Raw genomic sequence first — 27658 nt, 5'->3', positions numbered from 1 at the left:
AGGTTTCATGATGTGGTTGTAGGTTTCATGATGTGGTTGTAGGTTTCCTAAATTCCAGTCCAGTGCTCCTTCTAATGACCACAGACAGCTTTTCAGAACTAAGTGATTTTGACACATAAGTAGACATTTTGCCAGAGAGAAGATATTTCAAACAAATAAGGATAAACTATATAACATCTCAATTTCATTTGCAACGTAATATGCTTAACTCAAAACAAGCCCCTTGTCCTTTTATTCCACCATCCAGTAAACACAAATGAAATACACGTCACTGCTTGGGTTTGGAAGAAGATTTACTAGTACTCTGAGTATTCTGCTATTTAACAATACCAATAAGGTTGAATTATCAATCATGCTATCATTCCACTAGAAAGACATTTGGAAAGTTTAATAGAGTTAATTAATTTCCAAAAGAACAAATTTTTGTGAGAAACATTCATCATACATGGCTGACTAATAATCTAGTGAGACTATGCTGTCTTTTTTGCCCTCATCTTTCTAGACATCAAAAAAAAAGGGGGGGGGCATTCCAAGCTTCATTTTAGCATTTATAACTCAATTGGAAGAATTATTCTTGCATTTAGTTTATATAATTTTTTTTTTAAGATTTTATTTACTTATTCATGAGAGAGAGAGAGAGAGGCAGAGGGAGAAGCAGACTTCCCGCAGAGCGGGGAGCCCGATGCGGGACTCGATCTGGGGACTCCAGGATCATGACCTGAGCCGAAGGCAGACGCTTAACCATCTGAGCCACCCAGGCGCCCAGTTTATATAATTTTTATAAGAAAATTTGTGGACCGTTTTCTAGTTAATATATTTAAAGCCAATCAAAGCTAACAAACTTCACTTTTTTACTGTGCAAAACTTGCTCATGATTAAAATCTCAAAAAGTCTTTCTTTTTTTTTTAAAGATTTATTTATTTATTTGACAGAGAGAGACACAGCAAGAGAGGGAACACAAGCAGGGGGAGTGGGAGAGGGAGAAGCAGGCTTTCTGCGGAGCAGGTTGCCCGATGCGGGGCTCAATCTCAGGACCCTGGGATAATGACCTGAGCCGAAGGCAGATGCTTAACAACTGAGCCACCCAGGCGCCTCTCAAAAAAAATCTTTCTATAACTCAAACTTTTCTATTAGTTTATAATTTGTGGTAAGTTTTTTTCAAACTTTAATTGACCAGGAGAAAATACATTTTTTTCTCTTAAATTTTATTTATTTGAGAGAGAGAATGAGATAGAGAGAGCATGATGGGGGGAGGGTCAGAGGGAGAAGCAGACTCCCTGCTGAGCAGGGAGCCCGATGTGGGACTCGATCCCGGGACTCCAGGATCATGACCTGAGCTGAAGGCAGTCGCCCAACCAACTGAGCCACCCAGGCGCCCCAGGAGAAAATACATTTTTATAAAGATAACAAAATTAGGTACTTCTTTTTTTGAAATTAGATACTTTTATAAAATACTTATATGTGATATAAAAATCATTCACATTGTAAAAGTGAGAAAAGATGACAGAAGAAAAAAAGCTGTTTGGCTTCTCGTTAATCCAATTATGTCCATCTAGATTGTGAATATTCATTTCATCTTTTCTCCTCTCCCCATTTTCTTGTACTCAGACATTCCTCTACTTCGTGACACTTCTCTTATTATTTTATTTTATTTTTTTTAGAAGATAAGCAGTCAGTATGGTCACAAAGCATCTTGTATGTGTCCTGGGAATGTTATAGTAAAAGCCCTGGGACTTCTGAGGAGCAGTCAGTGAGGGGGTACAAAGCATTAACTGCTCAGGAAGGGGCGTGATATAAGGAACTTCCCATCAGTCTTACACAAGTAAGTCTGTAAATTATCATTCTCAATTGCACTTTAAGAAAAATGGGACAATACCCTAGAAATTTAAGACTCCCTCTTGAAAATTAGGAAAACTATTTTCCCTCCCTCCTTTTTCCTTGATCATTTACACTAGGGAATTTGTCATTGTAAAGACTTTATTCCCACTTTGAAATGTATAAATCTCTTTAAAAACTAGGTAGGACTGAGGCACCTGGGTGGCTCAGTGGTTGGGCGTCTGCCTTCTGCTCAGGTCATGATCCCAGGGTCCTGGAATCGAGCCCCACATCGGGCTCCCTGCTCAGCAGAAAGCCTGCTTCTCCCTCTCCCACTCTCCCTGCTTGTGTTCCCTCTCTCGCTGTGTCTCTGTCAAATAAAGTCTTTAAAAAAAAAAAACTAGGTAGGACTTTATGACCTAGGTGTGTCTTTTTTTGAGGATGTGAGAGCCATATTTTGAGATGTTTTGAGGACATCTCTTTGAAATGTAAGCATCAAAGGAGATAGCATCCCTATCTCGCAGGTTCTGTGGGAGGGCATGAGTCTAACTTAGGTGTTCCAGGTTGCAAAACTATCCATCATAAAGATAGGAGAAGTTTAATTTTCGTCTGGATAAAGTCAACTGACACAGATGGTCACCCCAGTTACCAGATGAATTTACAATGAACTATGCATGACAAGTGGTGCTTTCAAGTCCTCTTACTTGAGGATTAGTTATTGTTTATCTTGAGAACATGTACAGAATGGGTTATATCTGCTCTGCTATATTAAAAAGGGTGTGAGATTTCTTTCTGTCTTTGTGAACTCTTAGCAGGTTACCTATGATGTGCATCACATTCTGGGTGCTTATTCAATAAGAAGGGTGTTTTCCTTCTTTACTACCTTTGTGGAAAGCATTTCCGGGTTGGGAAAAGATCTTGGTTTTCATTTTATTATTAACAGTGTAAAGAGAGGGTACCACTCCCACACTAAGAATTTTTTAGTCTTTAATTTTATTTGTTTAAAAATAGGACTTTAGACACATTTCAGTTTCTTTCATGATCCTTCCATGTAGTCTTGTTGAAAAGGAAACATATCCTGGAATTTTGAACTTAATGTGTAGATTGAGAAGACAGACGAGATATGAGCCCTTGGTGGACAAAGAAGGAATGAAATAACCCTTTGAAATGAAAAACAACCAACTTAAATTAGCTTAGGTTGGAAGTTCAGGGCCCAAAGTTCTCTACCAAGACCTATTCTAAAAAACAGGTCACTAGATCTAAAGATAATGACCAAATAAATAAAATGATGAAAATAAATGAAATCAGCACTGACAGTGGAGACACTCCATCTTTTGGAAATTGTCTTTTGGAAGATAAAAAATCCAGAAATCACCTTAATCCCAGGCAGGGAGCACTTACATATTGACCCAGCAATATGATATGACTATCATCCTCCTACGCTTCGTGGGGACTAGTGGGGTTTCTGTTGGTGCTCTAACCTTAATACCCCATCATGCAAAGCAAGAAGAACAAAAACATAGTGAGACACAAAGAACATATAGCATAAAAGGCCATAACACTTGAGTCCTGCTGACAAGGAAGCTTTGGTTCAACAGAAAACCCTGTTCCCACAAATGAAAGAAAGCAACTATTTCAGGACAGGCTGCAGCTTCTAAAGTAGTGTTGCCAGCTAGAAGAAAAGAGTTGCATGTCTGCATTTGCACCTGCTGACTGTGAGGAAGAGGAGAAATGTCAGCCCCTTCTATCCGATGCTAGGTTTACTGTTCCTTTTCCATTTCTCCCCATCCTAGAGGAGGATTAAGTAACAGGTCAAGAGGCCCCTGTGTAAAAGGTCATAAACTACCAAGCATGGTCTTTTTCTTCCAGTCCTTGGGGCTGCGTGGATAGGCCAACCGAGGGGTCAGCCCACTCTTGCTTTCTGTCTCCTCCTCGTATGTAGCTCATATAGGTAATTTGAATCTGGGGTGCTCTGGAGATCTAGCTATCCTGGAATGTCACTCTTTTTTAGTTTTATGCAATTGGTTACAAGATGGTAAACAGTCTTGGGAGAAGCAGAAAAAAATCTGTGTGGCTCGCTCTTGGTTTTTATTGAAAGTTCCATTAGTTTAAAAATATTTTGTGTGCATGAGTGTGTGTGTGTTTATTGTATAACTAGTACTGAAGGTACTAGCTACCACGCTGTTTAGATACTTTTATATGTGGTAAGTTTCTCTGAGAAGAGAGAGTTAGGGAAAAATAGTTTCTTTTTTTTTAAGATCTTATTTATTTATTTGAGAGAGAGAAGAGAGAGCATGAGCAGGGGGGAGGGTCTGCGGGAGAGGGAGAAGCAGACTCCCTGCTGAGCAAGGAGCCCAAAGCAGGGCTTGATCCCAGGACCCTGACATCATGACCTGAGCCAAAGGCAGATGCTTAACCGACAGCCACCAAGGTGCCCCAGGGAAAAAGAGTTTCTTATCACAAATTGGAGTAGTTGCTTTTATTTTTATTTTATTATTTTTTAAAGATTTTATTTATTTATTTGACAGAGAGAAACACAGTGAGAGAGGGAACAAACAGGGGGAGTGGGAGAGGGAGAAGCAGGCTCTCCTCAGAGCAGGGAGCCTGATGCGGGGCTCAATCCCAGGACGCTGGGATCATGACCTGAGCCGAAGGCAGACGCTCAACAACTGAGCCACCCAGGCGCCCCAGAGTAGTTGCTTTTAATAGATGGTTACATACATTACCATGCATCCCCTTTTTGCCTTGACTGTTGGGAATCTCCTAGCTAAGTTTGATGCTCACTTCCTATTATTGCCTAAGTTTTCTAAGTATAATTTGCTTGATTCTATCTGCCACACCCCACCCCTAACTCCCACTTAATTCTTGATTCTTACTATTTACCTCTTTTGAAAATTGGTTGCATGATTTTGCTTCCTTTGATTTTATCACAAATTACCTCAAATCAAACACATAGAACTGTACTCTTTCAAAAAGCCTTAGAGATGGATTCTCTGCTTTAAGAAATTGTACCATCCAGTCTCCCTTTACTGTTACCATGTTCTTTCCACATGCAAGAAGATATTTATTCATGGATATTTATGCATCAGAATCATCACAGAAGACTGCAAATAGGCCATTCCTTAACCTAGCAGAGAACTGCCTGCAGCGGAATTATTTTAACGGGGATGGTGTCAGCATTTCTCCAAACATTTTAAATTAAAAGGTTTATAAATTACATTTGCTTAGTGTCGAAATATGAGGGACATACTCTAAGTAAATGTAATCCTTTTTCCCCCCAAAATATCTTTTTAGGCAGTTATAGAAAATGTTAACCTGTTTGACTGACTGTATGAATTTTAGCAACATTATTGTAGCTCAAGGCTCATTTAAAATAACTTCTTAAAATACTTTATTATAGACCTTTTTCTTTGAATAATCATAATAATGAGAATAACTACAATTTATAGTGCATCTGTAACAGTTCCAGACTCCTTAAATATATCGTTTTTCAGGAAACTTTTATTTTTCCTTCAAGCAGCTGAAGAAGCTAATGAATAAGACATGGAGTTCAAATCACTGATAAGGCTAAGCCAATTTTAGGATGCATCCCCGTCTGTCTGACACTCTTTCCACCAAACATCCTCACAGGAAACATTTGCACAACTTTAAACCATCCTCAACGTGCATGCTTGGGACCTTTTTCTGGTTCAACAGCATTTCATGTTCACTTGAGAAGTGAATTAAAGAGAAGTCACCTTCAATTACCCAGATGTATGGATGTTCAGCTTGGAATTTTAGAAGTGGAGGGTTTTTGTTTGTTTGTTTGCTTGTTTTTGTATTTTCTCTTGTGGATGTTGGCGACCACATTTCTCCATGCTGGTAATTTGACTGCCCAAGACTGAATCAAGAGCTAAAAGAGACTGTGATTGCTACAGACACCCAGCAGCAACTTACTTTCAAATTGAACCCTGTGGACGTGTTAGTGGTGGGGCCTGTGCCCATTCCAGAAGGACAGGTGCATTGGCACAGGGCTGGAAATAGCAGTTTCCTGTCTTCCTCACATTCCACTTAAAAACCACAGAGTCCAGGGCGCCTGGGTGGCTCAGTCGTTGAGCGTCTGCCTTCGGCTCAGGTCATGATCCCAGGGTCCTGGGATCGAGTCCCACATCAGGCTCCCTGCTCTGCAGGAAGCCTGCTTCTCCCTCTCCCACTCCCCCTGCTCGTGTTCCCTCTCTCGCTGTGTCTCTCTCTGTCAATAAATAAATAAAATCTTAAAAAAAAAAAGAAAAAAAACCCAAAAAAACAAAAAACCACAGAGTCCATTCCCAGATGGCTTTCTGAGTGGGCCCACTTGACTAGGTAAGTGAAATGGAAGCCTTTACCAGGGTAAAGGGAGCACTGACAATGGATGTACTAAGCTTCTGAAAGTGAAAATGTATGTGTATTATCCTTGACATTATAAAAGGAGACAGAAAATACATAAAATAATCAATAGCTAATTGGTAAACATTCCTCAGCAAACACAGCAAGTCAATGAAGCAGAGATGTCCAGGATGCTTTTCCTCCATATTGATTTTTGCTATTTAGCATTAGCTGAAATTAGCCTCTATTGCTTTCAATTGTCAAGATCCTAGGGAACATTTTGGGTCACTTGAAGGTCCCCTGATGTGCCGAGTCATCATGAAGGATGATAACAGAACTCACGTAGGTCAAGTGGTAAACAAACCACCAGAGATATTTTTCTGCAGGGTCATCTTACTTGGTCCAGCCTCTGAAAGTGTTCTGGTCATTGAAGTTCCTATAATACAACCTGCCTTCATGGTTATCACCATTAACTGTGATGATCTTAAAATAGTGATACCATAGGTCGTCCTGTGACAATCTTAAGGAGCCTTAAAGTTACCTGCAGTGACAATCTTGATATCCACGGTCATCTCTGTGAGGTGGGAAGGTTGCCATCAAAAGCATTTGTATAACCATATTTGGCATAAAACCATATTTGGGAATGATACCTAGCAATATCCATGCAATGAGTGGGATGAAGCTTCGTTTCCTGTGTCTTACTGGGTTGTGCTCCCTGTGACTGGGAGGGCCGCCTCTAGGTGAGTGAAAACCTGTACTTGGTCAGCTCTGATAAATAGTATCTTTGTTCTCTGGTTGTCAGCTTTACTCACTTCAGAGAGGAAAGGTCTGTCTCCTTTACAAGCAGAAACAAAACCACCATACAATTATTCTCATTTAGCTATTATTTAGCATTAACTGGAGCTTGGCATGCAGGGAAACTCACTTCCTGGGGGAGAATTTTATTTTAGACGCTCATAGACCCTGTGTAATGTACACAGCACATTTGAAGCAGCAATTTATTAAAAGTTACAATATTTTCCCTAGAGAATAGATATGCTATTCACCATTAGGACTAGGTCCAATATTTATGGAATGTTCACAAATGATTAATTATGTTTCATTTACAAATAGCCCCTAATAGGAGACATTTTTATTACAAGCGCTCTTCTAATGAATTGTCTGTCTTTATGAATTCATGTCTAAGACTGAAATAATTTCTTTTGCTTCCTTTCCCCAACTCTATACTTGAGCCTGCTCTTGCTTGTCATGTCTTTCCTCTTCTTCTAACAGACTCATATGATCATCCCCTCAGTTGCCTAAGCTGGAAACCTTGGACATACCTGTGACTCTCACTCATCCTTCCATTCCATTTCCAACTGCTCACAATATTCCAATGGCTCCTTGTTGACTGTAGCATAAAAGCCAAATCTCCTTAATCTGATAAGCACGCATATTAAAATCCTGATAGCCTGAGCCACCATAGCATTCCAGGTATCTGCTCTTCATCAAGTGAACCATACTAGTTCTCACCATGAGATGATTTTCTTTATTTCTGTGCCTATCACCCTGTTCACGTTTTCTTTGCCCAGCATGCCCTTCTTTTTCTTTGTCTACTGAGTGAATGCTTGCCTGTGCAGAAGCCGGCTCAAGTGTCATCCAGACCTTTCACTCTCTTCCCCCTTGGCAGGATCAGTAACTCTCTCATTTCTTACAGAACTGAATGTATACTTTATTTATGTTCCTTATTTATATGTACATCTCACTCATGTTTAACAGTAAATATTTTAAAGCTTCGGTATGTTTTTAAAATTTTTTGTGTCTTTCAAGTACACCATGTTAATTTAGCACATGATAAATGCTTGGTGAAGGTTTCTTGGCTGAACTGAAAATCCTGTTAAAAGAAGTAACAGAGCGAAGTAACGCCTCAGTGAGTATTCCATGTAAATACTACTTTGTAGTTGATGATGGAGATGAAATGGTTACAGATGAAGGAGAAAGTCTGATAGTACATCATACACATCCCCAACAGAGTAAATAGACACAGAGACATAGCAGTTTAGAGCACAATGGTGTATCGGAGGTTACTAATAACCAGAAAAATAATTTATTGTATTTCATTTGCTCTCTCCTTGCCCTGTAGACTTGGCATTTTCCATGTCATTTGCCTTGAAAAGCAGCTACCACAGTGCCTAAACCATAGTAGACACATAATAAACATGTCTTGTATGAATGAATGAATGAATGGAGAAATGAAATTATTTCAGCTCTTTCATCTCACAGATAAGGAAAAGAGACTCAAGACACAAAGAATAGGAAAGCAGAAACAACCTCTTTTCAAGCTGCTACCGTATGCCCTACACTAAGCCAGGTGCTTTTGCCTCAATTATTTAATTTTATCCTATGAAGAAAATTGTACAACCATTATGTGGGATAAAGAACTTGAAGCTCACAACCTGTGCCCTATGATCACAGAAATTGGTTGTAACTCTTGTTCTTATGCTGTCTAGTGTAGAATCTTTCCTTTGTCACCTGCTGGCATGATATTCATGGACAGAAATATAACTGATTATTGGTTTTGGTGGGCAGGAATCTCTGATTTTTATAATCTGTATTGTTTAGATAGTAGCAGGTGAGTAAATATGGGGAGCTGGGATCTAGTGGCAAGATCACTAGAATTTTTTTTTTAATTTTTTTTTTTAAGATTTTATTTATTTGCGAGAGAGAGAATGAGAGACAGAGAGCATGAGAGGGAAGAGGGTCAGAGGGAGAAGCAGACCCCCCGCTGAGCAGGGAGCCCGATGCGGGACTCGATCCCGGGACTCCAGGATCATGACCTGAGCCGAAGGCAGTCGCTTAACCAGCTGAGCCACCCAGGCGCCCCAAGATCACTAGAATTGAAAGCTGAAAACCAGAGTTCAGTTCTTATCTTGTTACCTTAGTTGGGGCGAGTCCTTTATTGTCTTGGAAACATAGTTTTCTCATTTATAATGCAAGGCACATAATATGTGGAGTTCTGTGGTGAACAGATGAATACTGACTATGAAAGCACAGTTTGCCCACATAAAAAGAAGGTATTACTATTATGAAGCTTATGTCAGAATGAGAAAGTGTGTATAAAAAGGTTTTCTCAGCTGCACATTCGTTCTCTTTTGTTCCCTTTGTTACTGCTTTGTAATTTCACGACATCCTAGCCTTCATTTGTGTAAACAGATGAGAACAGGATAAATAAGCATTTCTCCACTAATGTGATTTGTATACAATGTATCAGATTAAATGAGCTTCTGCTTCTGATTTGTTTGAATTCACAATTCAACATAATTTAGTAATAGAGAAATAATAGTTAAAAAGACATCTGTTTCTTGTCATAAGCTTCTATTTTCATAGGAAAATCAAAACAGTCCAAGAACAGGGAAATTATGAAAACTAACATTACTGCACTGTGGTAACTTTCTGATGAGGAAAAAAAGCCACTGACAGTTTGTTTTGTTAATCATTGAAAATTCGACTTTTCAAATGTCCTGAGTTAACGGCTGTTCTACACATACATTTAAAAATGAATCTGATCAGAAAAGATGTTACATTTTTCAGTTTTATTAGTATTATCCTTTACCTCAAACAAGGTACAGAAAGGATCACTTGCCTTTGGTTGGTGACTTCATTTCTGACCTTTAACGTCAATACTGCCTTATGATCATTTAACAAATTAGTTAAGACCTGCACTTTTCCATTTTTATATAAATTTTTAAGTTAAAATTAAATAAATCCACACAGTCAAAATAACAAGAGCAATTAAGACATATTTTCAATATATCCTTAAGGTCTCTGATGGTCACACATTAGAGAGCACTGGGGTGTTAAGAGTGAATAGGACCTGAAACTCATCGAATTCTGACCCTTTTCTTTCATAGTTTGGGAAATGAGGCTGCGAGTGGCTGAAAAAAGGAGATAATGCTGGTTCTTGAGAACAAAGACAAAAAAACAGCTCCAAGCTATCTTTTGAATACTCTTCTTACTGTACTAGATCAGAATATAATCAATTTTTATAAGTATAACTCAGTTCTCCTTTATCCAAATAATATCAGGGAAAAGGGGGGGGCCTTGCTCAATACTTACATTAGCTCTTTGGATGTGGACACTGCTGGAATGAAGATAAGTATCTGGGAGAAGACTAAATAAATTGGATAATAGGAAACCTCAATAGCTTGGAATAATTGGCTAAGTCTAACAAAAGGGAATTTAACAGAGAAAGAAATACAAAATCTGCACTTAACAATACAAAAACCTATGGCAAAAGTTCATCAAGTGGGACATGTGGCTTAGCAGCAGAACATTTTTTTTTTCCCAAAAGTGGCTGTTTTTATGAATCGTGGAACACTCCATCAAAAACTAATGATGTAATGTATGGTGATTAACATAACATAATAAAATTTTAAAAATGCAAAAAAAAAGTGGCTGTTTTTAAAGAACTAAAAGTTCTATGAGTTTACTCTTGTCTTCTTCCCAAAAGGAACTGAATTTTACTTAAAGTGATAGAAGTTTACACAGAACAATAAAGACCCTCAATACCGTCTACTTATCCACCTACAATTGAAATTATGGGTGTGGACATTGATAAACTGGGGCATGTAGAGGGGAAAGACCAGAATGTTAAGTTGACTCAGACCTAAGTGTATTAGGAAAAGTTAAAGGTAGTTAGGAATGTCTCTCTGGAGAAGGGATAGACTGCATTTGCTGTTTTAGAGAAATAGGGGGGAATTAACATGTAGTTTGTGAAGAAAGAGGCTGAATGATTGGGTGGAAAGAATTCAAGATATAGTATCAGAAAGCATGAGTCTGAATTTGTGTGCCATCATTTACAAATGGTGTGAGCTAGGGAAAATCTCTAAGAAAATGCATATCAGGTTCTTGATCTGTAAGGTGAGAGTAGCAGTTTCTACAATGCAGGCTGGTTATGAAAGTTAAGGTAAACAACACAGGAAAAATACCTACAGTACACTGCATACAGTACTCAAAAGATGCTGACCTTTCCACCACTTTGTCAGCAGAGTCACGAGAGATTTTTATTAGATTTTTATTAGAGGATTATTTTGTATAGGGGTTAAGTGGAGATAGGAAGGTTAGGTGTACAAGATTCCTGGCAATGCTGTGTGATATATTTATATGCTGGTGATCAGCATATAAATGGTGTTATACTTTATGCCAGGAAAGATTGTTCTTTAAAACATTCCTTATAGGTTATATTGCCTTCTAAAGTCGTAACAAGTTTCCATTACTCTATCTTGCAAAATTGCTTACTTACCTATAAAGTGCAGAAAGGGGCCTCTTGTTTCCAGGTTTTGGTCTGTACGGTTTGGGTTCTCCTGCCATATTGATATCTAAAAGCAAAAAATAATATAGCACTGATTAGGAAAAATGAATCCATATGAGAAAAAGAAATCATGAGATTTTCTTTTTCCTTTTGCCATTTACCTCTACAAATGTTATATGCCATTTATTTATTAGACGGTTATTTTTATTCAACCTACTCTAGCCCAGGCACTGTTTGAGCTGTGTCATGTACCAAACAGGTTAGCTCCATGCCCTCGTAAAACTTACTTTCCACTGGGGGAGAAATAGACAGCAAACAACAAACAAAATAAATAAGAAAAATACGTAACATATTAGGAAGTGATAAGAACTATGAAAAAAGACAGTGTTGAATGAGGAAAGGAAATGAGGAATGTTTAGTAAAAATGAGAGAGAGAGGGGCGCCTGGGTGGCTCAGTCGTTAAGCGTCTGCCTTTGGCTCAGGTCATGATCCCAGGGTCCTGGGATCGAGCCCCGCATCGGGCTCTCTGCTCGGCGGGAAGCCTGCTCTCCCTCTCCCACTCCCCCCTGCTTGTGTTCCCTCTCTTGCTGTGTCTCTCTCTGTCAAATAAATAAATAAAATCTTAAAAAAAAATGAGAAAGAGAGAGCGAGAATGAGATACCCTTCTAAATTGGATTTTTGCCAGGAATGTCTCAGTTTGCATAGACATCTGCATGGAATAGAGCTTTGGTCATAAGAGGAATTATTAATTTCCCATGACAATATGTTTCCATCTATGTAGAAAAGGAATGTAGAAGGGTGGAATTGTAGAGCATACCAAGTTTACTGAGGGAATAGCACAATGCACTCAGCAACTAGAATGTGTAGTTTCAGTTCTGGGGTGGTCAGAAGAAGAGAGCACATCCTTGGCCTTTGTGAACTAAAACCACGATAAAGTGTCTAAGGTAAGACAGTAAGATACTTAAGTACATGACAAAAGAGTATTTACATACAGCTGACCAACTTCTGTCTTAAAGAAATGTGTAAAACTGTTAAGGGGTTAGAAAGTTGGGTGACAAAGGTTTGGAAAATTACATAAAAACCAAGATTTAATAAAGTTAAAATTTCTAAAACATGATAAAAAGGAAAATCTTAAAAAAAAAAGGCAAACTTCAAGAAAAGCTTTGAAAGAAGTGAGGGGCATTATTTTGACAGAAAAGAAAGGGAATACTTCTCTTTCTTACAGTGGGCTAAATACCCTGGATTAGGGATGGATGAGCCACCCACCAATGAAAACAACCAAAATTTCTACATAAAATTCAGCTGACCCTTGAACACTGGTGTGAACTGCACTGTCCATTTATATGCAGATTTTTTTCAATAAATACAGTATGGTGCTGTAAATGTGTTTTATGATTTTCTTAACATTTTCTTTTCAATAGCCTACTTCTATTGTAAGAATACAGTATCTAATACAGGTAACATACAAAATATGTTTACTGTTTCTTTTATTGGTATGGTTTTCAGTCAACAGTAGGCTATTAATAGCTGAGTTTTGGGGGAGTCAAACATTATATGTGAATTTTTAAAAAAGATTTATTTATTTATTTATTTATTTATTTATTTATTTGAGAGAAAGAGAGAGAGAGAGAAAGAGCTGGGGAGGGGCAGAGAGAGAGGGAGAGAGAATCCCAAGCAGACTCCCTGCTGAGCGCAGAGTTCTACACGGGAGCTGGATCTCATGACCCTGAGATCTTGACCTGAGCCAAATCAAGAGTTGGCAGCTTAACCGACTTAGCCACCCAGGCACCCCCTATATGTGAATTTTTGACTGCACAAGGGGTCAGTAACTCCCATGTTGTTCAAGGGTCAACTGTAGAATGTATCTCTTTTTAAAAAATACAACATTGAGCTAGTAGGAAAGTAAGGCGTTCATAGAAACCTACACCTGAGTGAAAGCAGGAACTCAGATGAAAGTGGAAGACTGACTCTACCTTATTCCTTGAAGACATTTGTTGAAACCAGAACTTGAGCTTTAGCTTTCATGCCCTTGTGAACTAGAGGGGCAGGAGACAGTGCCTACATTAAAGAATATGAACCATATAATCACTAAATTCAACATCCATGTGTGTTAAAATCCTTAATTAGGAAGAGATGGAGACTTCCTCCTTCTACCTAATAAAGGATAGCTACAAAAAAAGAATCTCTAGAAAATGTCATACTTAATAGTGAAACCCTGGCCACAGTTTCTTTAGTATCAAGGAATTTATTTTATTTTATTTATTTTAAAGTTTATTTATTTATTTTTAAGTAATCTCTACACCCAATAGGGGCTCGAACTCATGACCCCGAGATCAAGAGTTGCATGCTCTTCCGACTGAGCCAGCCCCTGGTATCAAGGAATTTAAAAGGGCATTCTCTATTACTAATTCTGTATAATGCTGTACTGGATTTCATAGTCAGTGAAGGAAGACAGGGAAACAGTATCAGAAATGGGAAGGAAGAAATGAAACTGTCATAATTGCTGATAATAAGTGGATCCACATAAACACTCCAAAGCATCCACAAATTATTATAATCAATAAAAGTTTAATAAATTTGTTGGGTTCAAAGCCAATATACAAAATTCTACTCCATATCTCTACACAGCAATACACGTTTTTAAAATATAATTCTAAAAGATGTAATTTATATAGTATAAAAGTAAAGAACCTAGGGATAAATACATCATAAAATTTTTAAAATGTTTATAAGGAAAATTATAAAACTGTATTAGAAGATTTTACAGTTAACTTACATGAATAGAGAAATTGGAAACCTTGATATAACAAACATTTTAATTCTTCCAAAGTTGATTTATTGATTCCATATAATTTCAATAAAATCACCAAACATTCTTTTTATGTCTCTGTGGAGTTGGATAAGTTGATTCGGAAATTTATATGATAGAGCAAAAGGTCAAAATAACCCCTGGAAAAAACCCTAAAGGTGGCAAAGTTGCCTTATCAAGATTTATTTTAAGCTGTAGTAATTAAGACTATAGTAATGGTACAGATAGAAAATGAACCACTGCAACACAGTAGAGGACCTCCAAACTGACACACACAGATGTGGATGTCTGAATTAGGAAAGAGTTGGCATAGCTGATCAGTGAGTAAGGATAGGCTTCTGAAGCTGTAATAATTGGTTGCCAGTTACTGCAAGGACAAATATGAAATTGGACCTCTACCTTACACTATACAGAAAAATTAGTTACTATTGGATTAAGAACCTAAATGTGAGAGGCAAAAATATATAACTTTTAGGAGTAATGTAGTAGAATATCTTTATGAGATCAGAGTATGGAAGGATAATCTGAAGCCAGACCTAAAAAGCACTAGCCTTAAAATGTAGGATTGATAAATTCTACTACATTGCAATAAAATAAAAAGAATTTCTGCTCATCAAAAGTCACATAAAGACAATGAAAAGAAGGGCCACAAACTAGATGAAGAAATCCTTGAGAAAGGATTTCTTTCTGGAATATATAAAAAATTCATTTACATAATAGGAAAAAGAGACAAACCACCAAATAGAAAATTGGGCAAAAAACACAGGAGAGGCACTTTACAGAAAGATGAATGCTGAATAAACACATGAAAAGACTCTCAACCTCACTAGTAATGGAGAATTCAATTTTAGTATATGTGCTGCCGAAGCGAGCATAGTAATGGAGAATTCAAATTAAAACACTATGGGATACAATTGATACCCACTGAATTTACAACAATTTACGAAGTCTAACAATATCAAGAGTTGGTGAGGTTTGAGAGCAATTGGAATATGTGTACATTGCAGGTATAAACATAAATTGGTACAATTATTTCAGAAGATAATTTAGCAGTTTATAGTGAACTTAAAATGCCCAAGCCCTATGACCCAGGAGGTATGTATGTACCTGAAGAAACTCTTGCATATGTGCACCATATGATATATACAAAAATGTTCATTGCAGCACAGCAAGATAGAAAAAATTCCTAGGAAAACACAAATATCCTTTGATAGATAACTGGATAAACGAATGGTGATATATTTACAAAATGAAACACTATACAACAGGGGGGAAAGAGAGAGAGACAGAGACAGGGAGAGAGACAGAGACAGAGACTTAGAGACACAGGCAAAAACACTGAATCTCAGGATCATAACACTGACCAAAAAATGATGTCATGGAAAGACAATGACAGAATGAATCCTTTTATGTTAATAAAAATACAAATTTAAACAAATGTTGCATAGGAATCAAATACATGTAATAAAATAAAAGAAGAGCAAGCAGAGATAAACAATACATTTGGGATGAAGGTTACCTTTAAAGGGCAGAAAAGAATGTGGAACTTGGGCAGGACAACTAGGAGACTTGAAAATTAATTATAATGTACTATTAAGGGTGCACGTGTAGTGGGAACATGAGTTTTTAATATAGCATCATTCTTTATAACTCTAATATAGTATAAATTTTATTTTGTATATATTTAATAACTAATAAACTAGTAAAGAAAATGGGAACAAAGATCGTAAGCTGTGAATTGATAAATATTCAGGTCAGGGGTAGTGAGTTTGGTGCACAGGTGGTTTCAGCAAAGATTGTGAACGAGGAAATATCAGGAAAGAAGAGCAGTTGGGTGGGTGGGGGATTACTGGATATGAGTAGATTAGTAGAGACCCCAATTAAAACTTTACATCTAATTTGACTGGGATATAATTTTGGGTTCCGAGTAGAGGACACTTGTGAGAATGAATCATGAAGACAGTGACTCTTGTATGATTTGGGATAAGGCACAGCCAAAGATCAAGGCTGTCTGAATCTTTCGGATGTGACAGAGTTGGAACAAAAAAGTGAGTGAAACAAAAGCAGATTTCTATTATTTTTATAAGGTTTGTAATGATGGTAGAGGACACATGTCCATGAAATACAGTAAGACACAGTGTGTGTATCTCTAGCTCAGACTCCATGAGTCTTCACTATGAATTGAAAATGTAAAACTATTCTCATAAATAAATAAAAAGCTTGAGACTTAAGTCTGTCAACACAAATATTATAAGACCTTTTTGTTTTGTTTTGTTTCATTTTAAATTTTATTATGTTATGTTAGTCACCATACATTTTTTTAAAAAATAATATGGTCCTAGTGGTTCTGAAGATAAACTTAGGAGTCTGACAGCATACACCTACAACGGAAAGCCTTTCATGAAAGGCTGTTAAACTCAGTATTTCCAGACATAGGCCTCTCTTCAAAAGTTTTAAAAAATGGAGAAAAAAATCTTTTGTTTCTTATGGACATAATATAGTGCTCAAATGCATAATTTTACTTTGAATTTATTACAGGAAATACTTATATTTTATATATTTCATATTGCTATAGTGGAGATCATCCATAACTTGGTGTTAATGCACAGGGATGAGGGTGAAAGGGGTTGGATGTGGTCCAGGGAGGAGGAACGGAGATCAGTGAGCTCAACTAGTCAGTGAACATGAAGTCTTGCCAAGCTCTGTATGAACGAGCATTTCCATTGTACTGAACTTTATAAATATAAAATTTAATTGTGTCTTCAGAACAACATGGTTTATTTGGAAGCCAAGGCTCAGGTTTTCATGTCTCAAGAGCTATTGGCCTTAAAAGGGACCATGCAAACAGGGCAGATCACATCTGACCAGTAAACTCTGTGGTCAGTGCTAGAGAGACATCCTGAGGTTTCCTTCCCTGGTTGTCGGGCACTGTGTAAGTTTCCCATAGGTAGGGCAAGAGAACAATGACCAAGGTTTACTTTTTGGCTCCTCTTATAAGATAGGGGCTTTGGAGTAAAACATTGAGATACAGAAAATAAAGTGTTATTTCTTAAATTCCCAAATTTGGAAACAGAATCATACCAAATACTAATATTTAGAAATCATGTACTGTCCTCAAGAAAGGCTGTAGGTTTAATCATTCTCAGCAAAATTTTTTGAGATCATCCAAAAAATCCTAGTTAAATTCCTACTTGTTTTGCGTAAGTACCTATAAATGTACCTATATATCAAGAAGGTGGACTCTATTATCTGAGTATTAGAATTATATTTTTGTAGAGAGAGTCAGTAACGTTAGGTAAGTACCATTAAAAAGAAGTCTCTTAAAGTGTTTCTGTTTGGGTACAATATACATCATAGCTGTGTGGGAGAACGCCCCCAACCCCTTTTTGGTCTTAGGGACAAAGCAGAAGGGAGCTAAACTTTTACCCGTGGATAGGAGATGATTGGAGATAGCAGACTTCCCCAAGGAGGGAGGAGGGGCATCTGCATTTTGTCCTATGACATTGTGAGCCTCAGTAAGGACCAACTAAGAGACTCATAGAACAGACCCCCTATCTGTTTTGAAGTTTTGATATGTCAAGTTAGCATGAAAAAAATAGGTTGAAAAAAATAAAAGTTTACTCCAAAATTATTCTTCTAATATTAAACCTCAAAATCAAACAACTGAAAAATATCCTGTTGGGCTACTAACCATATCGTTTCACAGTAAACTACTTAAAAATTTTATTTCATGTTCTAAAAAATTTAATCAGTTTTCCTTTCTTCTTTATATCTAAGTTAAATAAGCGATGCCAACATACCATGACAGGAATAACTATAAAGCTAGAGAGCTGGAAAAAGTCAATGAGCTGAACCTATTCTGGTTTGAGGTAAATGAGATGAGGCAGACAGAGACAGTACTGCTCCAAAGTGTCTTTCTCAGAAATGATACCCAACACATGTTAATGTATTTATTTGACCGATTCTCGTTAACGTGTGACTAAGACAATGGTAACAGCATTCTATTAGTTCATGCTTTAGGACTCTTGGGAAGATACCTCCAATTTGACACCCAAACACTGTGACTCCCTGTTGGCACCCCCATTTTATGTTATGACATTGCTCCAATGGCCAGACTACTGAGTATTTGCCTTTGATTTTGGACTTTTGTTCTGCACAGTGTTATTTATCCCATAGGGGTCCAGTGAGTCTATTGTTTGATTAACTTCATACAGACCAGAAGGCACATCCTTGCACAGGTTGTAGTGTGTCCAGCCAAACACACTTTGTTCAGCACTTTTCCTAAAGTGGTATTTATTTGAACTGTTTTGGAAGATGTTAATAGGTATGTTGCCAAACAAATAAATCATGGTAAAATAAGTTTGGTAAAAATGCTATAATATATCTCATTCTTGGATATTGATAATGCAGATTAAAGGATAAGATTCTGGAAAAAAGAAACATTCAGTTGCGTTTAACTCATATGTTTATCTATATATCTATATATCTATATACATGAACACAGAGTATGTTTTGGATGGCACGCTTGTGAACATCCAACAAAATAGTGTGCTCTCAGAACAGTGGTTTATGAGATACCCTGAAATATTTAGAAAAATACTTTACATTTATTTCTTTGCCATGTTTCAATTTGGAACATCCTCATGCAAAAAGATAATTTAATCTCTTCAATTATATATTATTTACACTACAACAATGAATGGACACTTGCTACTTACCTCTACCACTAGTGATCCCTGCTGGTATCTGTTATTTCTACAGGAATTTCACCTTGATATCAAAGTGATGTCTAACTTATAGTATAATAAGGTACCCACATTATCAACATCATTTTTTAGATGGAGATAAAAACTAAAAGAAATATTTTTCAAAAAGAATTAGTTCAAAGTATTATCTTGATTCTTGAGATTTGTTTATTTTGTTTCCTTCCCCAGGTTTAAATAAAAGTTTAAATAATTCAACCATGGCATAGAGACTGCCAGGAAAAGTCATTCGGAGCCTTTTATTGTTCACATTTAAAAGATTTAAGGATTCATTACTATTCCATTGAATAAAAATTCAGGAGATAAAGAAAATAGTCCGTTATGTTTGACAAGGGAATGCATGAACCCTACATTTCCCTAGTATAGCAGCCTCCATTAAAGGGTGTTTGTGCATTTATTAGTTTAGACCCTCAAAACAATCCTGTGAACTAAGCAGAGCAGGAATCATTATTCCCATGTCATGTACATAGATGTTTGAGGAACTGAGAACCTAAAGGGCATTCATAATAATATCATTAGCTCAGTTCACTACAACTGCCTCTATTATTGAGCATGGCCCCCGTGCCAGGCACTGACTGATACCTGCCCCTGTCCTGAGAGAGAGGACTGAGAGTCAGCAACAGCCTCAAACTAGAGCTGCAAGACTCACGGTCTAGAACTTTGCCTACTCTCTCATTGCTCTTACCCAGATTTTGGATGTCACATTTGCTATGCCACTCAATCCTGGTCCGGCTATGGAAAGTAGCATGTAAGTCCCCGGGAGTCTTGGCATCATGGGGGGAGGATGTATGATTAAAAGAATGCTGTAAGGAGATCTGTCTGGCGGCAGTGGGGGAAATACATTGGACCCAGTTGATTGCTTGAGACGTCTTGGCCAGGTAGGTTCACAACACGGTGGTTTGATGGAGCTGCCCAGAAGTGCTTTTACTCTAAGGAAAAAAAAACGCACCAGACTTGCAAATGCAAGTGTAGTCTACCGTGTGCTCTAAAATATGGACATTTGAAGTATTTTAAGCCTAGAGCTGAAAGTGGAGCTAATTTGGTACAAAAGTAAATGGCTTTCTAATCTTGTTGTTTTTCCCTTCATGGAATCAAAGCTAGTTTTAACACTTGAAATATGTCCTTAATAGTATGTTAAAATATTCACTGTTATGGGAATGAAACTGTAGTCTAATTTTACTGGGCAGTCCCTGAATTGTGACCATTTTAATGAGCCTTTGGACCTGGTTTCATAAATTAGTTCTGACACAGCACTATGGCACGTTGGCCTCTGGTTATTAGAATGCTAATGCAAAGATCACTGGTTGGCCAGATTCCCATTTGTTACCAGAAAATGCTCTATGCTCCCAGGCTCTGGCTGCAAGGGCAAACAAAAGTGGAAGCTTGAACTTACTACTAATTACTTGGTAAGCCGCATCATGTGACTTATTTAGATTCAAATTGGTTTTTCCCCAATAGAAACTGAAGTGAAAAAAGTGGGCATGTATAGTTGATGCTCTTTTTTTATTTACTGTCTTACTGCTTTCAATGGTTATATTAAGAAGAAAATAAAAATGCCACAAATCATTCATTTTCAATGATCAAATAATTACTGAACCTACAGAATGTGCCAGGTACCGTACTAAGTACTGGGTAAATGTATATGAATATGGTGTTCTCTGGGATGTCACAGAGAGAGATGAACCTGCAGCTGACCACAGCTAATCTGATAAACGTCACAATCAAGATGACTAGTTCATGCTTTGGGAACGTGGTGGCCTTCCCTCTATGGCTGAGGATGCTCTCAAGAGTCCATTCTTGGTACCTAATGTGGTTTCCTCCCAAGACACCACTTACAACGTTAGCAGTCTCACAAAGTTACATCTATCAGCAAACTCTGCAAAAGCTGCTGCTCTATCCATTAAGCGGTAGAGACCTGTTTCTGTCCTTTTGTTTATTTTGCTTTTCTCATCAAAACTCCCATTAGCTAATTGTTAAAATACTTTTGATTTTCCTGAAGCCTAAGTGGCCATGAAACTTGAGGAAACTTTACGGCACTGGTGCATATTTACTCAATGTCTAGTTTAAAGTTATTTAACAGCGAATACAAGCATATTATCACACAGGTACAGAGCAATTTTTTAAATCAAATTTGAATTTCTTTAATTCCTCAAACTTTCAACTTGCATCATTTTTTTCTCTATCACTTTATCTCTTATATTACCTTGGGTATATTTTTTGAAGAATGCTTTTCTATGTTCTATGAACATCTCTAAGAATCTCTACAAAGGTAAAAATGAAGGATTATATGTTTTATTAAGAGATAAAGGCTCCAGAAACCAAATGAATCAAATCTAAAATTTGGATAAACGTTCACCAGCAGCACCTTGAATTTGTTTAGGACCTTGCTTAACAAATTTACAAATATACTTAATGACCTATTGACATTAAGAGTAGAGACAACTATTGTGGTAATTAAGACCAAAAATACCTGGTAGAAAAATAATCTTAGCCAAATATTCATTATCAGTGCATGGACTTAACAGTATTAGTTTCTTTGCATCCCAAGAGTTTATTTAATTTCATACTTGAGGACAAAATATTCCTTAAGGAAAGTAAAATTCAAACACAGAATCTGGATTAATAGTTTCCTCTTGAGAACTCTCAGATTTCCATCAGTGAAGTAAAGTAGATCCCAAGCTTTGGGTATTGTTTCCCTGTGTTCTCTTCCTTGTCTACTCTCTCTCTTTTCATATATGTATAGATAAATTTATTTTCTCAGGTCCTTTCTTTGATGACTTTGCATTCAGTATTTAAAACACCAAAGCTACTGTATTTAGAGTATTTTATAATTCATAAATATAATGAAACACCAAAGCTAACGTTAGGTAGCTTAACGCATTTTATATTGAGATTAGCATACAACTCTGATCCTCAAAGTTCGGTCGGCAAACAGACAGCATCTGTATCCTGTTAGAATTGCAGAATCCAGGTGCGATCTCAGAACTAATGAATCAGACTACATTTTAACAAGACGCCCAGGTAACTGCTATGCACATTCAAGTTTGAGAAGCAATGAAATCTAACATATTTAGCTTAAATCACTTCCTTTAATTATTGTTTAAGGATTTTACTTTTTTTTAAACTGCTATGAAAAGGAAGTATTAAGAATTCTGAGCAGACGACATCACTCACGATCAGAGAAATGCAAATCAAAACTACCATGAGGTATCACCTCACCCCCTTCAGAATAGCTAAAATCAGTAACACAGAAACAAGTGTTGGTGAGGATGTGGGAAAAAAAGGACCCCTGTGCACTGTGGGTGGGAACGCAAACTGGTGCAGCCACTGTGGAAGACAGTATGGAGGTTCCTCAAAAAATTAAAAATAAAACTACCCTAAGATCTAGTAATCACACTACTGGGTATTTACCCAAAGAATACAAAAACACTAGTTTGAAAGGATATATGCACCCCTATGTTTACTGCAGCATTATTTACAATAAGTAAAATATGGAAGTAGCCCAACTGCCCATCGATAAGATGAATGGATAAAGAGGTGGTACACACACACACAAACACACACACACACACACGCACAATGGAATATTACTCATCCATAAAGAAGAATGAAATCTTATCATTTGCAACAACATGGATGGAACTAGAGAGTATAATGCTAAGTGAAATAAGCCAGTCAGAGAGAGACAAATACCATATGATTTCATTCATAATGGAATTTAAGAAACAAAACAAATGAACAAATGGAAAAAAAAAAAAGGAAACAAACCAAAAAACAGACTCTTAACTATAGAGAACAATTTGATGGTTACCAGAGGGGAGGTGGGTGGGGGGATGGGTGAAATAGGTGAAGGGGATTAAGAGTACACTTCATCCTGATGAGCACCGAGCAATACATGGAATTGTTGATTCACTATATTGTACACCAGAAATTAATATAACACTGTATGATAACTACACTGGAGTTAAAAATTCTGAGCAGAAAAATAAAGCATTTAGGGAACAAACTTGAAAAATGCTTTTTTAAATGCTTAGAATGGCCTAATGGTATCTTAATGTCATCTTTGATGATAATTATAGTTGCTAGTATTTGCACATCATTTAACATTTGATCACATTTTCACACATCTTAAAAATTTTTCACAATAATCTTGTGATATGGGTCTTACCGCAGATTCCCATTTATACAAATTGAAGTTGAGAAAGTATAAATTATTTGCACAAGATAATATAGCTAATAAGTAGGGGTGCCAAGACTCTGAGTTCAGGAGTTCTCACTCTAAATAAACATCATGTTTTATAGATGAAGTTTGACTTTTCAATTAAAAAATAGATGTATCACTTGTGGCAAGGCTTATAAAATTTATTGGCAAATTACTCAAATATTTCATAATTTAAAAGATAAATTTTTCACAAAGTCTTCATGAACATAAATAATGTAGAAAACCATTAAATTCAATCTTATTGTTAAAATTCCATGAGATAGCAAAACTTCAAAGAGCTCTGTGACCGAAAATGTAAGCCTAGGAGAGCCAGAAATCAAGGAAATGCAAAGGATCTAACCTTCACCAAAAGCAGGAAAGAAATAGATTACCTGATATTTAAGAACAAAGCCAAGCTATGATAAAAACAAGAATAGACAAGATTTAATCACATAAAATTTTTTTTAGATATCGCCATGCAACAATATGTAGAGGACTTTAAAATGACTCCAGCTGTATCATATCCTCTCTCTAGCCAGCCACATTTCACACCTCATGCCCTACTCCACTCCCCCACTTTTCCCCCTCCAGGTATACGGATCTCCTGTTTCTCAGGCAGTCCAGGTGTGTCCGTCTGCCTTTGGCATTAGCCACTTCCTCTCTCCCAGCCTCCTCTCCCCCTACATAATTCCACGGCTAATTCCCCTAATCCCTTCAAATCTTTGCTCAAGTGTCACCTTCTCGCCTATTTAATGTGAGGCATTTCATTTCACTACACTTCTCACACTCACAATCCCCGTTACTCTGCTTGAATTTTTGTTTTCCAAAGGATTTATCACTTCCTCATTCGTGATACAATTTATTTATTCATTATGCCTATTGTTTATCTGTAGGTGATGCCCTACTCCCCATGCTAAAATGTTGGCTCCATGAAGCCAGGGTTCTTTGTTTTGTTCACAAATATATTCAAAGCACCTAGAATACTTGGCGAATAGATGGAGTTAATAAGTGTTTGCTGAATACATGAATGACTTAATCAATGAATTAGTGACTGTTTTACCTGAACTTCAGGGGCTCAATATGGCTGTCAAAGGTAGAAAGTAGAGTCAAGAACAAGGTTATAGTTACAGTGACCATAAAGTTTAGTATCTACATGAGTCACTTTTGGGTGTGAATAGGGCATTAAAAATATTAAAATTATATAATTTTGAAAATTTATTTAATTGATCAACAAATTGGTTTATTACATCACTGGTTCTATAAAGAGAAGTAATCAAAAAGATTTTTAAAAATTCTTAACTGTTTAAAGTGAAGAAAAATTAAAACAAATTTCGGTTGATTATCTGAATATGAAATATAACATAAACTGACTAATTTTTCCATGGCGCTTTGATCAGTTTACACTGTGTCACTTACATTTTTCTATAAAATTTGTTTTTCAGTTATCTTATTTTAAATTTTTCGTAAAATTTCACAAGTCTTCCTCAAAGTTGCACTTTGCCATTAATGGTTTTGACATTATTGACACTTTCAAATTATTCCACTCTGTAAATATAATATTTTTAATTGAGAAAATACTTCTACAGGTGCTGAGGAAGATCAGCTCAGAACTATTGTAAGTGGAAAATATTCTTAATTCTATTTTTATGTCGATATGTGTAACTGTATTAGACCAAATATTTTCATAGTATTATCTTTTTACTTCCATTCACAGAGTACATTTCTTGACATTTTTATAAGATGAAAATTGTCAAAAATGTCTTAATATTCTTTTGAATGTCTTAGGAAAGGTAGATGCCATACAACCATTGGCATTCTCAATTTCTTTTTTTTTCTCTTTAAATTCAACTAGCCAATGTATAGTACATCATTAGCTTTTGATATAATGTACAATGATTCATTAGTTGCATATAGCACTCAGTGCTCATCAGATCATGTGCCCTCCTTAATGCCCAACACCCAGTTAGCCCATCCCCACCCCCCCCTTCTGCAACCCTCAATTTGTTTCCCGGAGTCCAGACTCTCTCATGGTTTGTCTCCCTCTCTGATTTCTTCCCATTCAGTTTTCCCTCCCTTCCCCTATGATCCTCTGCACTATTCCTTATGTTCCACATATGAGTGAAACCATATGATAACTGTTTTTCTCTGATTGACTTAGTTCACTTAACATAATCCCCTCCAGTTCCATCCTTGTCGATGCAAATGGTAGGTATTCATCCTTTCTAATGGCTGAGTAATATTCCATTGTATATATGGACCACATCTTCTTTATCCATTCATCTGTTGAAGGGCATCTCAGCTCCTTCCACAGTTTGGCTATTGTAGACATTGCTGCTATGAACATTGGGGTTCATGTGCCCCTTCTTTTCACTACATTTGTATATTTGGGGTAAATACCTAGTAGTGAAATTGCTGGGTAGTAGGGTAGCTCTATTTTCAACTTTTTGAGGAACCTCCCCATTCTGTTTTCCAGAGTGGCTGCACCAGCTTGCATCCCCACCAACAGCGTAGGAGGGTTCCCCTTTCTCCGCATCCTCGCCAACATCTGTTGTTTCCTATCTTATTAATTTTAGCCATTATACTGGTGTAAGGTGGTATCACATTGTGGTTTTGATTTGTACTTCCCTGATGGCAAGTTTCAATTTCATTTCATTTTGGTACAAAATAAAACTCCCTAATTATAAATAGGACTTTATAAAAAGTCAAAAGACTTTTCCCTCAAGTTGAGACATTTCAAAGCAGTATAATAGGAAAATGAAAATTAAATCTTGTATATCTTTAGAGCTGTCACTGTGTAATTTATTTACTCCATTCATTGCTTTTGTAAGAATTGTCTTCTCACTTAAGAGATTTGCTTTTAATAATCAAAATTCTTTATAAACTTCCAAATTTGAATCTTGCTGAATATGTCTTTTAAAGATTTTATTCATTTATTTATTTTTTAAGATTTAAAAAAATTATTTATTTGACAGAGAGGGAGAGAGGGAACACAAGCAGGGGGAGTGAGAGAGGGAGGAGCAGGCTCCCCACTGAGCAGGGAGCCTGATGCGAGGCTCCATCCCAGGACCCTGAGATCATGACCTGAGCCGAAGGCAGACGCTTAATCGACTAGCCACTGAGGGGCCCCTTGCTGAACATTTTAATTAGAGATTTCCAACTAAATTTGAAGAATATGTAACCAAAATTTAGAGTAAGAGCTCAAACATCTGAAATTCAATTGATGATAGATAGCAGAGAGAGATTTTGTAATGATATGTTGATGTTTTTAGTTCACAATCAGATTCATCACCAAAATTTCTGTTCTGTTTCCTGACTCTATAAACATAAAAATATATATAAAATGTGATACTTACAGGTCAGTTTGTATAAACTAGTAGAATATCATAGCTTGTTTGATGCAATTATGAATTATTTATATGCCATAACAGTTCAAAGTACATTTCTGCTCCACAGCTTTCATTTTTTGCTAAGAATGTTATTTTTTACCATGCTGTATTCTACTCAAAGTTGTATTCATGTTATCACTGTAAAAATCATATAATTTTATTTTCAATGTGAATTTTTAAACTAAATTTGCAATACCATTCACAAATAATGTCACCAATTTCATAGTTTTCATTTAATAGTAAAAAACAGGGTTTTAATCTTAAAATAAACATTTAAAGACATAAATAAGTTAGCCTAGAGCCCATTAAAAATTTATGAACAAAATAATTAATCATTGTTATTAAAAGACTTTCAGAATAATTATTATGGAGAAATTGCCCATAAGGTGGGAAGCCAGGGCAATGTGATTTCAAAAAGAATTGTTTCTTTCTGAAATTTTTTTAATTTTTATTGAGATGTAATTGATGTATAGAATTATAACGATTTAACATATGCGTATATATGAAATGATCATCACAATAAGTCTAGTTAACATTCACCCCATCACCACACAGTTACAAATTTTTTTTTCTTGTGATGAGAACTTTTAAGATTTACTCTCTTAACAATGTTTAAATATACAATACAGTACTATTATCTCTAATTGTCATGCTGTACATTACATGCCCATGACTTATTTTTTTATAATTAGAAGTTTGTACCTTTGACTACCTTCACCCATCTCACCTGCCCTCCACCCTATCCTGCCTCTGGCAACCACCAATCTGTTTTCTTCATCTATGAGGTCGGTTGTTGATTTTTTTTTTCTTAGATCCCACATATAAGTGATATCATACAGTATTTGTCTTTCTCTGTCTGACTTATTTCACTAAATATAATGCCCTCAAGTTCCATCCATGTTATTAACAAATAACAGGATTTCCTTCCTTTTTTATGGGTAAATAATATTCATGTATATACACATATACAATGGTATACATACATATATCTAAATCTATATCTATTTCTCTATCTATCCCATATTTTCTTTATCTATTCATCCACTGATG

At 36.5% G+C, this 27658-nt stretch overlaps 1 protein-coding gene across 2 annotated transcripts in view; it reads right to left on the bottom strand.

The window, feature by feature from the left end:
* The window catches only part of RALYL (RALY RNA binding protein like), a 680251-nt gene that overhangs the window by 124066 nt on the left and 528527 nt on the right, over positions 1-27658 (bottom strand). For both annotated transcript variants that reach the window (XM_021688194.1, XM_021688195.1), the window contains one exon: positions 11441-11516. In XM_021688194.1, the coding sequence (XP_021543869.1) occupies positions 11441-11516 (76 nt within the window). The remainder of the gene's footprint in view (positions 1-11440; positions 11517-27658) is intronic.

Source organism: Neomonachus schauinslandi, chromosome 4, assembly GCF_002201575.2.
Source record: "Neomonachus schauinslandi chromosome 4, ASM220157v2, whole genome shotgun sequence".
NCBI lineage: Eukaryota > Metazoa > Chordata > Mammalia > Carnivora > Phocidae > Neomonachus > Neomonachus schauinslandi.
The sequence above is the reverse complement of the archived record's forward strand: the minus strand, read 5'-3'. Positions and strand labels throughout refer to the sequence as shown.